This window comes from Podospora pseudoanserina, chromosome 1 (genome assembly GCF_035222485.1).
Source record: "Podospora pseudoanserina strain CBS 124.78 chromosome 1, whole genome shotgun sequence".
Taxonomy (NCBI): Eukaryota; Fungi; Ascomycota; class Sordariomycetes; order Sordariales; family Podosporaceae; genus Podospora; species Podospora pseudoanserina.
Genome location: NC_085920.1, coordinates 7525748 through 7540660, shown reverse-complemented (window position 1 = coordinate 7540660; position 14913 = coordinate 7525748). Strand labels below are relative to the sequence as shown.

At 55.3% G+C, this 14913-nt stretch overlaps 8 protein-coding genes across 8 annotated transcripts; 3 read left to right on the top strand and 5 right to left on the bottom strand.

Moving 5' to 3' along the window:
• Window positions 1–123: 123 nt before the first annotated feature.
• On the top strand, window positions 124–1130 carry QC764_0024780 (uncharacterized protein; the record flags this gene model as incomplete). The annotated part of the gene is made up of 3 exons (XM_062940095.1): window positions 124–360; window positions 423–971; window positions 1020–1130. Exons 1-3 carry the CDS (start codon window positions 250–252, stop codon window positions 1128–1130), a joined length of 771 nt encoding a protein of 256 aa, XP_062806455.1. The 5' UTR covers window positions 124–249.
• QC764_0024790 (uncharacterized protein) lies at window positions 540–877 on the bottom strand (the record flags this gene model as incomplete). Its single annotated transcript, XM_062940096.1, is given in 3 exon segments — window positions 540–720; window positions 782–810; window positions 827–877. 3 exon segments carry the CDS (start codon window positions 875–877, stop codon window positions 540–542), a joined length of 261 nt encoding a protein of 86 aa, XP_062806456.1.
• Window positions 1131–1209: 79 nt separating the features above from the next.
• QC764_121050 (uncharacterized protein) lies at window positions 1210–1929 on the bottom strand (the record flags this gene model as incomplete). Its single annotated transcript, XM_062943365.1, has 2 exons — window positions 1210–1383; window positions 1435–1929. 2 exons carry the CDS (start codon window positions 1927–1929, stop codon window positions 1210–1212), a joined length of 669 nt encoding a protein of 222 aa, XP_062806454.1.
• Window positions 1930–2771: 842 nt separating this feature from the next.
• QC764_121040 (uncharacterized protein) lies at window positions 2772–3026 on the bottom strand (the record flags this gene model as incomplete). Its single annotated transcript, XM_062943364.1, has 2 exons — window positions 2772–2898; window positions 2959–3026. 2 exons carry the CDS (start codon window positions 3024–3026, stop codon window positions 2772–2774), a joined length of 195 nt encoding a protein of 64 aa, XP_062806453.1.
• A 1471-nt stretch (window positions 3027–4497) lies between these two features.
• GNA1 (Glucosamine-phosphate N-acetyltransferase-like protein) lies at window positions 4498–5368 on the bottom strand (the record flags this gene model as incomplete). Its single annotated transcript, XM_062943363.1, has 2 exons — window positions 4805–5368; window positions 4498–4723 (listed from the first exon to the last, which is right to left on the bottom strand). The coding sequence occupies exons 1-2, from the start codon at window positions 5092–5094 to the stop codon at window positions 4498–4500; spliced, it is 516 nt and encodes a 171-aa protein (XP_062806452.1). The 5' UTR covers window positions 5095–5368.
• A 1102-nt stretch (window positions 5369–6470) lies between these two features.
• On the top strand, window positions 6471–9962 carry QC764_121020 (uncharacterized protein; the record flags this gene model as incomplete). Its single annotated transcript, XM_062943362.1, has 1 exon — window positions 6471–9962. The coding sequence occupies one exon, from the start codon at window positions 6471–6473 to the stop codon at window positions 9960–9962; it is 3492 nt and encodes a 1163-aa protein (XP_062806451.1).
• Window positions 9963–10260: 298 nt separating this feature from the next.
• QC764_121018 (uncharacterized protein) lies at window positions 10261–11244 on the bottom strand (the record flags this gene model as incomplete). Its single annotated transcript, XM_062943361.1, has 1 exon — window positions 10261–11244. The coding sequence occupies one exon, from the start codon at window positions 11242–11244 to the stop codon at window positions 10261–10263; it is 984 nt and encodes a 327-aa protein (XP_062806450.1).
• Window positions 11245–12571: 1327 nt separating this feature from the next.
• On the top strand, window positions 12572–14694 carry QC764_121010 (uncharacterized protein; the record flags this gene model as incomplete). The annotated part of the gene is made up of 3 exons (XM_062943360.1): window positions 12572–12694; window positions 12764–13068; window positions 13212–14694. The coding sequence occupies 3 exons, from the start codon at window positions 12572–12574 to the stop codon at window positions 14692–14694; spliced, it is 1911 nt and encodes a 636-aa protein (XP_062806449.1).
• Window positions 14695–14913: the final 219 nt, after the last annotated feature.

Genomic DNA, 14913 nt, shown 5'->3' with positions numbered 1-14913 from the left:
CACAAACATACCGAGAACCAGGGACGTGGGGCAGAGCGAGAAGAATGCGAGGTCCCATCCGATGACGGCTGGTGTCGAACGAGCAAGAGCTGCGGGTGTAAAGTAGACAGGTGGGGGAGGGGTCAGTCACAGTCTGGCCTCTCTACCTTGAGGCATCCCTTCCCTTGCAGCAGGCTGAAAGTTTGACTGCACATCCTGTACATCTATCTCCCTGGCCGAGTCTGTGAGCGATACGGACAGCCTAACGCCATGTTTTCCCTCAAAGATCACACTGCCCTCGTGACCGGCGGAACGCGGGGTATCGGGCAAGCTGTCGCCATTGCACTCGCCGAAGCCGGTGCAGATGTCATTTTGGTCCAGGTGCCTCTCCTCAGCATGACGGAAACCCCCCAGTCTCGAACCTGGACTGACGTATCACCCAGAGAAATGCAAAGGACGAAGAGACAGCAACCGCCATCCGGAAACTGGGGCGCAGAGTTACAGTCGTTGCGGCAGACCTCAGTTCTCCTGCAGAGGTGAAGAGGATCGTTCCCGAGCTACTAGACGAGGGCCGGGAAATACGCATACTGGTCAATTGCGCCGGCATCCAGCGGCGGTACCCCTGCGAGGAGTTCCCAGATGAGGACTTTAACGAAGTCATTCAGGTCAACCTCAACAGCGTCTTTACCCTCTGTCGGGATATTGGTGCTCACATGTTGACGCTTGAGCCCTCGCCCGTCACTGGCCGCAAGGGATCCATCATCAACTTTGCTTCTCTGCTCACCTTCCAGGGAGGACTCACCGTGCCGGCTTATGCTGCTTCGAAGGGAGCTGTTGGGCAGCTCACCAAGAGCTTTGCCAACGAGTGGACATCCAAGGGAATCACGGTGAACGCCATTGCGCCTGGATACATCGAGACGGAAATGAACACTGCGCTGCTGAACGACAAGGAGAGGCTGGCGAGTATCAGCGCGAGGATACCGGCCGGAAGGGTAAGTACACCCACCATAATACCTGGGCAATAACTGACAATCATGCAGTGGGGCACCCCTGAAGACTTCAAAGGGACAGCCGTATATCTAGCCAGCAAAGCAAGTGCATATGTGAGCGGTCATGTCCTCGTTGTGGACGGCGGATGGATGGGTCGGTAATCACCAACTTTATAATTCGTGAGTATGAAATACGAAGCAGACTCAAGCCAAAACCCTAGCGAATAGACCTCTGATTCCCTCACTTTGATCCCTGAACCGACTTCATCACAGACTCCATCCAGGGATACACCGAGCTGTTGGCCATCGGGTAGCCCATATGCAGAGCATTGGCGAAGAACCTGGCCTCCTTGGGCGAGCCATGCTCAAACAGCATCATCGAGTCCTCGATGGGCATGAGACCGTCCAGCGTGCCCTGTTCTTTTGTTAGTTTCATGCTCGAGGGGAGAGGCATGTAAAAGCTCACATTGATCAACAACAACCTCGCGCTCTCCATCTTCAGAATCCCCGTCTCCAACAACGAAAACTTCTTCTGCACCTTCTCCTTATACTCGTCCACGCTCCCAAACCCATGCTTATGCGCCATCGCCGGCGTCAACTTGAAGGGATACTCATGCCCATCCGCCCGCTCCAGCCACTCCCTATCATAAAAGTAATGAACCCCCGCCCCCTGAGCAACACTCCCAATGATCCTCTCCTTGTGCGTATGCGCCACCCGCACGGCATAATAGCCCCCGCTACTCAATCCCCAGACCATGACCTTCTTCATATCAAACCTCCCCTCTTTCGCCATCCAATCCAGCAACGAACTCCACAGCCTATCCGGGCTCTCAGGATCGGCACTATCAGCCGGGCAGTCCGCCGTCCCAGGGATCTCCACAACAACAGCTGCCCACCCCCGAGCCAAAAACTCCTCACACCGAACGGTATTGTCAGGCCGGTACCCATCCAACCCAGTCATGAGAACAACAGCAGGAAACGGCCCCGTCTTCCCGTCGGGAACCCGAACGTAGACAGGAATATCCTTCCTATCCCTCCCCTTGGCCTGGGAATGAGGCACAACCACCTCCTCCAACGGGCTCTCCCACGTCTTCCCCGCCTTGGCATACGTCGCCTTTTGCTTCTCCCACGCCTCCCACTTTGTCTTGTCCGTCACGTCGGGAAAAGAGGCAATATACGGGAACCTGGCGATCCTCAACACGGTACAGGCCCTCAGGTACAGCTCCGAGGCCTTGGTCTTGTTGCCTTGGGCGAGAAGCTCATCGCCCTGCCGTTCGAGGTTGTCGGCCGTGGGGATGAAGGAGGAGGTGTACTCGGCTGAGGTCCCATCGTTGACGTTGCGCGCGATGAGAGACTGGAAGATGGGTTCAAAGTCGGAGAATCGGCCGTCGTGGAAGGGGTAGAGGGACTTGGTGCACTTCCCCACTCGTCAAAACATGCCCGGGGTGGTGGGTGTGATTGTCGTTTTTTTGGTAAACAGGAACTTACGGGAAACCTCCACTTCGTCTCCCACAACGCCTTGATCCCCTCATGATGCGGCATCGTGGCCTCAAACGCCTCCCGGCCCATCAGCCATTCTCGCTGTTCCCCCGTGCCATCCACCCCCGAGATACCCCCGATGTTCTTCTTCGCCGGGACAGAGTGAGGAGACATGGTTGTTGATGTGGCTTGATTTTGATATCCGAAAGTTTTTGTCAAGTTCAACACAAATGATGAGAAGAAAAAGAAAAAAAGAAAAAAAAGACCCCAGAGAGCAGCCCGCAATGCAATGCAATAAAGTACAAAATAAACCAAATAAAAGAGTTAGATCACTCTGACAACCTTCTGCTTGGAGAAAACTGGCACTCCGTCCTTGGATCCAGCGTACACAGCGGTAGTAGTCGATCTTCTGCGGGCTCTCCTGACGGGGGAGGTTGCTTGATCACGGACTCTTTTAACAAGGCGTCAGCACAGGAGACATGCCACAACATATATAGAAGGGACCACTGACTGCGACTGAATCAGAGCAATGCGCACACGGGCGACGGTAGCGTTGAGATCCTCAGCAATGACGCCCATTTTGGTTAATATGAATGATCTGTCGGGTTTGGTCTTGGGGAATATCCGTAGTCCGAACGGTAGGTAAGCGGCTAGGCTGACGGGTTGTATCTATGAGTCGGGTACGGGCGAAGTTGGTGAGACGGTTATGTGTGTGATGTTTATATGCGTAAAAGCTGTTGTGGTAGCGAGGACTTGAAACTGCTGTGAGCTTGCTTGATAACTTCGAAAGAAAGCGTCAATAAACAGAAGCCGGGGAACACCTGAACATATATAGATCACCCAAATTGCAAGGTGCACAAGAGCAAGGCAAGGCAAGGTCGCATAGGTGACTGGAAGGTGGTCAGATGGAATGGCTTCCGGCCCGTCAATGGTCACCTTTTTCGCATTCACCTGGGGAACCGACATCCAACCTTCCAGACCAGGAAAAGCCGGGATGCACCTGGCGGAGCTGAATCAATCCGTCGAAGGCCGAACCTGCGTAGAGCCAGCCCATTCCTGGCCCATCTCCGAGGACAAGAAGCATTCGCGGTGCTCAGCAGACCATCCTTCATGGCTGCACAACAGACGCCTGTGTCGATCACCATTGGATAACGGGGAATTGGGGAATAAGAAAGTCCACTAGAGGAAGTCCGGTGGGGTGTCAGAAGAGCAGAGTTCGGCGTTTGAACTGCTGAGCCTGCAGCAGAAATGGCCGACCAACCAGTCAGGACGTGGTGTGTGTCGAGTTGGCCTGCTGCTGGTGGATGGGTTGTGTTGTTTCCCTTCGAGACCGCCCAGAATCACATGCCACAGGGCCGATGGATGTGTCCCAAGTGTGAGAAAGGGGGCCCTGGTGTTAGTGTAACGGTAGGGCCATTGTGGCAGCGTGCTAACTGCCGCCGACAGGGCCAACGGGGCCTTTGATTCCGCGCGGGGTTGCACCAATCTCGACTGCGTCCTTGGTCTCTGCTTCTGACGAGACTGGCTCCAATCGTCAAAACAAAGTCGTGCTACGGAAAACATCTTCTCATGCCGACATGTCTCGCTTGTCTGAATGGGCACACCGGCATCCGTCGAGTCTGGCTGTACAAGAACTGCGTATTGTCAATACCGAAACACAAGCACGCCAATCTAGACTTCTGGTTACATCACAACGGAATGAAACAACAACGCTGGCTTCATGATACTGTGCTAACTTCAGCAAGTGTTGACAGGAACATATGATATCAATGTGCCGCCCTTTGTGCGCCAAAATGGTAGCGTATGTCCGACATATCGTGTCGTCGTGACATTACCGATAGATCGTTGATCGTTCCTGGACAGTGTGGCAGTCTCGGTGCCAAGCTCCGTGGGGTTGCAAACACCAGCCATACTCCGCCCCCCAAGTATTTTGGAATGGGCCGACGTCAGAGGTTGGGTTCTTGACATTTGAGCTGCTGAACAATCCCGACCCCCTCCCAGTCAGCAGCTTCTCCGAGAAAAAAACAAAAGATATCCTGCGAAACAAACATTATTTGTTGTGATAATGGGCCATCTCGAGCCCCGCTCTCTTAAATCCACACTTGACATAGAAGCCCTCATTGTGCTCGCTGCAGTCCAGGATTGTCTTGTAGCAACCCGTCTCTCTGGCGATGAAGTCGAGAGCCTGGATAATTCTAAGACCCAGTTTCTTCCCTTGTTGGTCCTTCGCAACAGCGATGTCTTCGATGTGTCCGACCTTCCCAAGGCCGTGAATGCTGGAGTGCAACGACCACGTTAGCCCATCCCTGCTGCTGGGACGATGGTGCGAGACGGCTTCGGGGTGATAGGTTACTCACAACTTGCGCTCCACGATCAGCGCACCGGTACCCACGATCCTGGGTGGGTTGAGGTTGGTATCTTCAACCACGAGAATAAAGTAAGTGCCGTCTTGCTTGGCCAGCCACTGGTAGCGTTCGTCAAACTCCTGCCGGGAGATATCCCCCACGGTTGTCAGGACTCGAAGACAGTCGAGAAAGCCATGCTCGTAGTCTTCTGACCGAAGCGCGCGGAGCTTGTAACCCTCTGGGAGCTCAGCCTGGACACTGGGAGAAAGGAGGTCGGCCGAGAAAAGATCTTGGGTGCTCATTGTGAAAGTGATCGTCTGCGTGTTCTGGCTACGTGCGTTGGGCTGGATCGATCGAGCGATGTCGGACCAAGCGGCGACAAGATGGTACAGTTTGTCGAATTGAGGAAGGTAGTCGTAAGAGAGGAGAAGACGTACGGAACTCCGTGGGGGAGGTTCTCCTACCGGTTGGTGCAAAGACTGAAAGCGAACGTTGTCGGCTCAGTGAGAACAAAGATGGATCACGAAAGGGAATGCGGATGTGGAATCGATGTGTGGTCAATGGTCAAGGGCGTGGACCAGCCGCTAGGTCAGCGCTTCCGATTCAAGGGCTCGGGAACGGTTCGGGCCAGTCCTGTTTGTTGCACAGCGATAAGAAAGCGGGATCGCCTGCTGTTGGGAAACCCACCAGCTAGCTACCTAGCTCCCACCACGAAACTCGGACAACAGATCGATAAGAAAACACCCAGCCCAACCTGGAATTGACCTCTCACGAACCAAAGTAGTTTGTCGTTGATTTGTGCTATGGCCCCGACCCAGTCCGCCGGGAAAGGAACACTGTAGGCGTACCGCATTAGAGGCTTGACCGTTCATGTGTAAAAGCTTGGATGGGCGAGTGCTCGCTCCTCCTCCTCCTCCTCCTCCTCCTCCTCCTCCTCCAATGCTTTGGCATCCGTCTTGATGGCCCCGCAGAGAGAACAAAAGAGGGCAGCCCATGGCCGTGGAGTCTTGCCGGCTTTTGAGTGCCTGTTTCTGGCGGTCATGATGAAGTGATGTAGAGAGGACCGCAGCGCCGGTCAAAGCCAATCTCCAACTCATCAGCCCAACATTTGTGCATCGATACCCGCCACATCTGCCCCGCGTTGCTGGAGTTAGTGGAGTGCGAAAGGCGGGGTTAGCTGGGTTGGGTGCTGTTTGGCAGTTGGAGTCTGCTCGCTAATGCCGCTATGGCGCCCCTAGCGACCGGCAGATGACCGTCCCCACGTCATCACATGCCAAATTAGCCTTTGGGGGCCACAGAAATGCAGAGCCCAGTGACGCTGTGGAATGCCTCCAGCACTATCATGGAACGCATAATTGTGACAATCTCAGGGCTGGCCAGCCGTTCTAGCTGTTTCGCCACGTCCACCGCTCTTTTCTTCCTCCCCTAGAGTTCAGCAATAATAGCTGTTTCTCCTTGCTCTCGCCCCCTCCGTCGCCCATGATGATGAAGGTCCTCTTCTGGCCCTCCTGTCGTCCCCCAACACATTACGAAAAGTCCCTTCGTTGATCCCTTGCGCGTCGAACCAGCCTGCCTCGGGATGACCAGCCGAGGCCCTGTGCGATATAATCACCCTCACGTCCTTTGTTAATTTGACACCTATCCCATACCGCCCTCTGTTCTTGCCTTGCGCTGAACGATGATTATTGGAAACTATGGAGCCACAGACGATGTCGATATGGACGTGGATCCGGAGGACGCAGGTCCTGCTCGACTTGCCGTGATTCCTGACGAGGACATCGGAACCCAGATTCGCGATATCTCAGCCTCGAATCCCGGGAAGACCCTTCTGCCAACCCCGGTGGCCAAAGTCGTCAGTTTTGCGACCCGGTCTACAGGTCTAGCTCTACGTATGAGCACGGTAATAGGTGGATATGGCTTCGATGCCGCAAAGCTCACCACCTTGTCGAGTCTGGAACTTGGTCGCAGTATTCTCGGAGGCATCATCAGCAGAGCTGGAAAAGATGTCATCTCGCGTTCTGGCACAGATCTCGGAAGAGCAGATGCTGAAACTACACTTGAACGGAGCCTTGAAAACTTGCACAGGACCATGACCCAGATCGTCTTTTGGACCACAACCAGTTTTCACATGACGGGTACAACGCTCGCCATGTTCTCTGAGACTTCCCAGCTCCTCCTGTCGACCCTGGATCAGTTTTTCGGCTCAACAGATTCATCGCGGGCCATGGCAAGCATCATCACTTTGATCCGTCGCGAGTTTCAGAACCCCGCAACGGGCAGACAGGGAGAAAAGGTCGGCGTGATTGACTTGATGCTGGGCCTGTGTGGGATGGCATATCTGCAGAGATGGTGTCGGCGCCTGCTCGAAGAGGAGAGTCGTACCTTGAGGGTCGAGGAGGTAGTGTGGGACGTGGTAGTGCTGAGTGATGGTGTCCGGGTTGATGTGCATGAGGGGAGTCTGTATGGAGTACACAACGGATCGTACGCCGCCGAGGAGGCCTCGTCGAAGGAAACAGTGATCGCCATCAACAGCAACGGCGAACTCAACGACGATGACCGAAGTCGCCTTCCTGTGGCCCAACTAGAGCAACAAATCATGAGGTCTCTTCCCGATAACGCTAGAGTGTCTATCACCCGGCAGATTCGCACGACCGAGATTATCACAGTGGAGGTTACCGGCGGTGATGAGGATATCAGGGTTGACACACCTCCTGGCGTGGAACTGATTGAGGAGCCCCGGGCTGTTCGCCACAGCTTGTCCCAGACTCAACTGCGTGGCCGCCCGGAGAACAGCATCTCTGATTCTCGGTTTGTGTTCCGGCATTCACGAAGTCACGAGAGGCGAAGCTGGTTTCAAAAGGAGCACGGAGATGTCAGCCAGGTTCCCGGGTTTGTGGAACGGATGGACACGGAGTCTCCCGGAACGTCAGACGTGGAAACGGACGAAGAAGACCCGCCACCACCACCATCGGTCCCTCCTAAGTCATCGAGAGAACAATTACGACCACCTATCCGACGCCCCAACTTCCAAGGCTCTGGTTCGCCGATATCGCCGTCTTCCATCAGCAAACCATCCCGTATACCTTCTGCATCGAGACACGGGGTGGAGAACGCAGCAAATCAGAAGCGACCAAGGATACCCCCAACCGATTCCTCATCAAACAATGACAGGCCGAGCTCCTCTTCCGGGAGACAGTCATTCAACCGATTGCTGCCTTCCTACAAGCAGCAGAAGGAAGATTCGGGTCCCAGTATAGGCTCCTCAGCCAAGAAAGGGGGTTTCAGAAGCGCGTTTACCAAGCCAGGACGGCTCTTTAATAGAGAGGATTCTGGCTCAGAGAGCAGCGCCGGGAAGACCAAGGAAACTGCGAAGCCTGTCAAGCCCGCCAGGCCACCATCACATCTAGCAGTTCCTAGCAAACAGTCCTCTCTGATTCCAAAACAGCCTGTAATTGTGCCGCCACAGAAGACGACAGCGACAAAAACATCGCGGCCAGGGACTGCTGATTCACGCCGAAGTGTTCCGAGGAGCGAGTCGCGGGCTAGCTATATTTCAGTGCACAGCCGTCGGGACTCTTCCATCTCCCAAACCGAAACATTCTCTATCACAACCGCGGATGACTATCGGCCGGTCTCACCTTATCAGGAGAATTCGTCAACCAATCCTGTTGTTAGGAAGGCGAGGTCGGACAGAGAGCTTGGTGGTCCGCTTGGTGGTCCAGGGACTAACCATCGTCGGGTCAAATCTCACATGTATGCGCCCAGCATCTACACTCTCAGGGCCAATGAATCGCAAAGTTCGCTTGTTCCATACCAAAACTACCAGTCCAGGAGTGCCTACAGCGATACCGAGGCGTTGGGCACTCTGCGAAAAGCTGGGAAACTGGACACCATCTTTCCCAACGACCATTTTCTGACCAACATCACTCGATACATGAGATTCGCTTCTGCTTCTTATGGGTCAAACTTCCTCAGAGTGCTGGGCATTGCCAAAGAGATGCCCATCTTGCGCGCCCTCGATGACACCCACCACGAACTCCGCTGCTTCGCTCACCACACCGAATCCGATGCCAACAGCATTCTGCTCTCCTCCTTTGTCGACCCCCAAGGTGGCTCTGACGGCACGGGCTCCACCAACACTGGCGTACCCCTCGTTCATTACATCTCTCTTGACCACAAGGCCAAAGCCGTTGTGCTTGCCTGCCGTGGGACGCTTGGCTTCGAAGATGTCTTGGCAGACATGACGTGTGACTATGATGACCTTGTCTGGCGTGGCAAGGCTTACAAAGTCCACAAAGGTGTCCACGCTTCGGCCAAGCGGCTGCTCTATGGCGGTGACGGCAGGGTCCTCAACACGCTCAAGCAAGCCCTGGAAGAATTCTCCGATTACGGTCTCGTCCTCACCGGTCACTCCCTTGGCGGTGCTGTTACCGCTCTCTTGGGAGTTATGCTCTCGGAGCCACACCCAAGCAGTTCCACCTTCATCACCTCACCCAACCCTCATACTCGACTCCTCGGCGACGGCACCACAACTACTGCTTTCCGGCATCAAGAGATATGCCTCCCTGCTGGCCGCCCGGTCCACGTTTTCGCCTATGGCCCGCCTTCGACGATGTCGGCTTCTCTGAGCAAAGCTACTCGCGGTCTGATCACCAGCATTGTCAACGGCAACGACCTCGTGCCCTATCTTTCACTGGGAGTCCTCCACGACTTTCAGGCAGTGTCGCTGGCCTTCAAGACAGACAACAATGAGGCCAAGGTGGAAGTCAGACAGCGAATCTGGGACGCGTTGCAGTCAGGGATAGCAGACAAGTGGTATGGCTCTAGCGGGAGCGGTGGCGAGTCTTGCAAGAGGGAGGATGACGATCAGTGGGCTTATGCTGCGCTCAAGGTTCTCAGAGCGAGCATGATGAGCCAGAAGTTGCTGCCGCCTGGAGAGGTGTTCGTTGTGGAGAGCACACGGGTGTTGAGGCGAGATGCCTTTTTGGTGCCGGAGATTGGCGGAGAGGATCTGGGAAGACCAGCCCACCGAGTGGTGTTGAAGTATGTGAGGGATGTAGAGAAAAGGTTCAGGGAGGTGAGGTTTGGGACGAGCATGTTGACTGATCACAGTCCTGGGAAGTATGAGGATGCGTTGAACAAGTTGAGGTCTGGTGTGATGGACCACTGAATGGAAAGAGGAATAAGTCGGAGTAGGCGTAGCGTTGATTTCTTTTGTTGGGTGTTGTTAGATATGATGGATGACAATGGCGATGCTTTACAACCCCCCTACAACTATACAACTACTACATACACAGACACGAACTTATCCCCTCACGTCACCTCACCACTACCTTAGCTTAGCATATATCACGAGCAAAACACTATATCACAATTAGAAAAGTTTATACCCTTCAAAATATTTGACTTGATGTCTTTTCGCCTATTTCACTGTTTTTACACTTTTGCCATCCAAAAGACACCGGTTTTTACTCGGGTTTCTCGGTAACAATCTTGCCATCCTTGTCATAAAAGATCTCCTTGACCTTGACAGACCGCAAGTGGTCAACACCCTTGCTGAGCTCGCAGTCGTGGTGGAACAGCCACCAGCGCCCCTTGAACTCGACAATGGAGTGATGGGTGGTCCAGCCCAGCACTGGCTCCAAAATCCTCCCGCCATAGGTGAAGGGACCGTAGGGGCTGTCGCCGACACCATAGGCGAGGTAGTGGGTGTCGCCGGTGGAGTAAGAGAAGTAGTACTTCCCGTTGTACTTGTGCATCCACGCCGCCTCAAAGAAGCGTCTGTCGTGGTCGTCGGCGAGGATGGGCTCGCCGGTCTCGGGGGCGAGGATGACCACATCCCTGACCTCCTCGGCGAACTGGCGCATGTCCTCTGTCAGCTTGCCAACGCGGGCACCGAGGGAGGGGACGCCCTCGCCCGTCGGCTCCTTGGGCCCCTGCCAGCTGGCGTCGAAGACGTCGTGCCCCTTCTGGTAGCACTGCAGCTGCCCGCCCCAGAGGCCGCCAAAGTAGAGATACGCCTCCCCGTCATCGTCAACAAAGGTGGCAGGGTCGATGGAGTAGGACCCCTTGATGGGCTCCGGGTCGGGGGTGAAGGGGCCCTCGGGGCGGTCCCCGACCGCGACACCGATGCGGAAGATGCCCTCCTTGTCGCGGGCGGGGAAGTAGAGGTAGTATTTCCCGTTCTTGGTGGCCGCGTCAGGCGCCCAGAGCTGCTTGGACACCCAGGGGATGTCTTCTGTCTTGAGGACGACGCCGTGGTCGACTACAGGGGCGGCGGGGTCGAGGGACTCGGTGGAGAAGACGTGGTAGTCGGCCATGTCGTATTGGTCGCCATTGTCGTTAAACTGGATATCGGTTTCCCGATCGTGGGAGGGGTAGATGTAGATTTTGCCTTCGAAGACGTGGGCTGAAGGGTCGGCCGTGTAGATGTTTGTGATGAGGGGGGCCATCTTGATAAACTGATAAGGGAAGGGGGTTTGGTTTGTGGGGTAAAGTTGGAGGAGTAGTTGGGGTAATTTGCGGGGGGGGGGTTAGATCTTGCGGGGAGGGGCAAGTTTGGCTTGACTTGTGTGGTGAAGATGGGGGGGGCCGAGGAGGGGGAGGGTGATGAAGATGGTATGAAAAATAATGAAATCAAACAGAAGGGAGGATGTGACGGAGGAACTACCTCAGATATATACACATCCGGAGCACACAACTTGTCCACCCGGGTAGAAAGCACGGGGTGGGCGTGCCATCACAGTTCTTCTCCAAATGCTCTCCGCCGCGCTGGGTCATATGGATCGCGTGGATGTCGGAAAGAAGGAGTTCCTGGTCCCATTCCCTATTTATCCCCATTTAACCGTGCGGGCTGCATCCCGACCAAGACGCTTGGCGGGTATCGGCGGGGTGCTGTGAGGTCCGGGTGATATTGAAAGTCAAGAGACTCAGGTGAGAGAGGAGCTATTGGAAGGATCAGAGGTGGTGGTTGGAGGGGCTGGAGGTTCGGGCTGTGAGAGCATCGATTTCCATGATGTCAGTGAGAGAGCTCTTGGGCGAGTGACAGATGCAGAGGAATAGTTGTGCTCCATCCCATCTTACAACCGCCACTTTATCAAATCTGAGCCACGAAATGGCTCACGGTTGAACAGGATAAAGAAACCATCGCACCCTGAACCGAGACGGGGACATGGTGTTGAGGAGTTGTCGTTGTCGAAAAGCGGGTATGACGGGAATGAGCAGCGACCCCTGCCATCTACTATCACACTCGTTCCGCATTTTGTCTTTGTCCATCGATCGGCCAAGCCTGGAGGGCTGCTGTAACTCACAACCCAAGTCTTCAATGAAGCCATCCACATCGGCTTTTGAAAACCCCATCATGATCCCCAGAGACGGGGTGATAAGACGGAGCAACTTCATTCTCAGGAGCCTGTGAAACCGCACAATCTCGGCCAGCTCACCTGTCAGGGGCATCGGCGTAACCTTCAGCCGCACCCCAATAAGTGCTGGCCTGCAGCCATCACACCTATCAGAGGCTGTTCGCGACGCCGTGTTATGCACAGCGCCGTCTATCGTCCAATGATCCCATGGACCCTGATCGCAACCCTTGCCCAGCTCGACACCCCGGATAACAAGAGGAAAATGAAGGACATGTGTTTGTGGTCCCCGCCGCAGGGCTGTTCAATCCCCTCTCGTCTTCTGTCAAGCTTCGTTTTTTCCACGCGTCTTTCGCGTCGACTGTGTTGAAGAAGGGAACCGTCCTTTGTACGCCAAGCCGGTTGATAATCAAGAGCCGCAATGCTGGTCCCTTCAGCATCACTGGCGTCGCCGACGCCGTCAGTGACTCCGACTCCGACCTTTGATGTCTTTGGCGCTGCTTTGCTTCGACCACGCCAAACCGACTTCTATGGGGATTGCTATGTATGTCGCTCCGTCGAGATCAAGCAGCACAAGCTGGGCTGTCCTTTACTGACCTCCCTGTCATACTAGAATTACGGATCCAATGTTTACTCCTGCACGACCCATCTGTCAGAATGCTACAGTGACTTTGACTTCGTGACAGCCGGAGGAGGGCCGGAGAATGGACTGGCCTACAACAGTGCCGTCGACTCCGCTGTTCAGTCATGTGTCTGCACCCATGGACAAGCCTACTGGAACTGCTGGTATACTAGAATCGCGACTGGAACCTGCTCCAGTTTGTATGACGGCTGGAATGAGCTATACGCCTCAGCCCTCGGATCAACATGCAGCAACATCATTGGCGGCCCCCAGGGCCAGCAACAACCTAACATACCGTGAGTGAGACGGGGTGCCATGTGTGAAAAGCAAGGTTGACTAACTGTTTGATCTTCAGGACTTCTGTGTCTCTCGCGTTACAGTAAGCATTGTGTTTGGTCTAGGTTCCACTTCAAAGGTAGAAACTGACTTGGAATCGCAGAACCGTCAACGTCGTTACTGTCAGCACTCGTATCAACACTCCCGCCTATGACGGACAGCCCAAATTCCAAGGCACAGGTGCTCTCCTCAAGGACGAATGTGGCCAAGCCAGCTTCACTCTCGTAGACGCTGGGAATACCGCATATTACGCTGGCTTCCTCGGCTGCATCAAAGACCGCCCTGATTGCTGTCCTTGGCCCGTCGAGACCGCCGCCGCAGCAGTTGCCTCGGCGGTGTCTGGATCCAACGCGGCAGAGCTGGAGAAGCTTGGCTTCGACTACCCCATTCCTGTCGACGCAAAGCAAGCCAGACTCCAAACATGCGCTGAGGATTACTATTCTGTGGATGGCGGCTGCTGCCCCAACGGCTTCGTACCATTCACCTCAGCGGTGGGCGGCCAGACGCCCTGCTGGTCTTCTATCAAGGCTGGAACTACCCGACCCCCTACCCTCACGGTGGAAAGGGGCAAGGAAACCAAGACGGACCGGGAGACCTCGGCGGTCGTCAACATTGTCTGGTCTATGCGTTATCCGGTTGTGGAACAAAGCTCTGGCGGCCTCTCGGTAGCAGCCAAAGCTGGCATCGGTGCCGGTGCAGGCGTAGCTGCCATCCTCATCGGTGGTCTCGCCTTTTGCCTCTGGCGTCAACGCAAAAAGAACAAGCAGCTCGAGGCCCGGCAGCCCGCCGACCCCAATTCCGCAGCAGCGGCAGCAGCTCAAACAGTCCCCCAGCAGCAAATGGCACAAACCCAACCCCAACCCGGGCAACCTCAACAGTTCCCTAACGGCCAATTCCAGCCCATGCCAGGTCAGCAACAACCACCACCACCACCACCACCACAAGGCCAATACCCCCCGCCGGCCCAGTTCCAAAACGGCCACCCCTCTCCCAACCAATACATCGCCGCTGGTGCCATACCCCCGGGAACAGACCCCTCCCGCCACAGCGTCAACACATCCATCTCCTCCCCCTCCGCTCTCATGCCGCAAAACACCGGAGCCTCCAACACAACCAACGGCCACGCATCCGAGCTGTCATCTCTGAGCGGCGGACAAAACCCATTCAACACCCACCCTCAGAGCACCCCTTCCCCGGGAGTGGGTGCTGGACCAGGCGGGTACCCGGCGCCTATTGCCGAGGCAGATGAGGGACAGCATCATGGTCAGAATCAGTTTTACGGTGGTGGTTATCAGCAGCATCAAGGGCAGTATTACAACCAGCAACCACAGGGAGGGTTCCCGCAGCAGCAGCAGCAGCAGCAATATGGTGCCCCGTACGTGCAGCAAGGGGGCCAGCAATGGCAGGGCCAGCCGCAGGGACAGAATCCGTGGCAGGGCCAGCAGTATCACAACGCGGCGGAGATGAGTGCGCAGAGGGAGGCCGATCCCCCTCAGGAGGTTATGGGGAGTTACCCGCAGAGTAATCAGCAGCAACAGGGCCCGCCACCCCCCCACCACCACCACCACCACCAGCAGCAGCAGTGAGATGTGCGAGTCTAGAAGAAAAGGGGGGAGCTGAGGATATAATGGTAATGAATTGGCATATAGGTTTACCGGGCTATTTTAGGCAGGGTGGCACATAACAAGGATGGGAGGCAAATCTGTCTGGGTACATCCGACACCAGTGCTTTGGATGGGTTAGGTGGGAAGGAAATAATTCCGAGTTTGGGCAGGTAGCCAGTTGCATAACAAAATCCTTGGTTC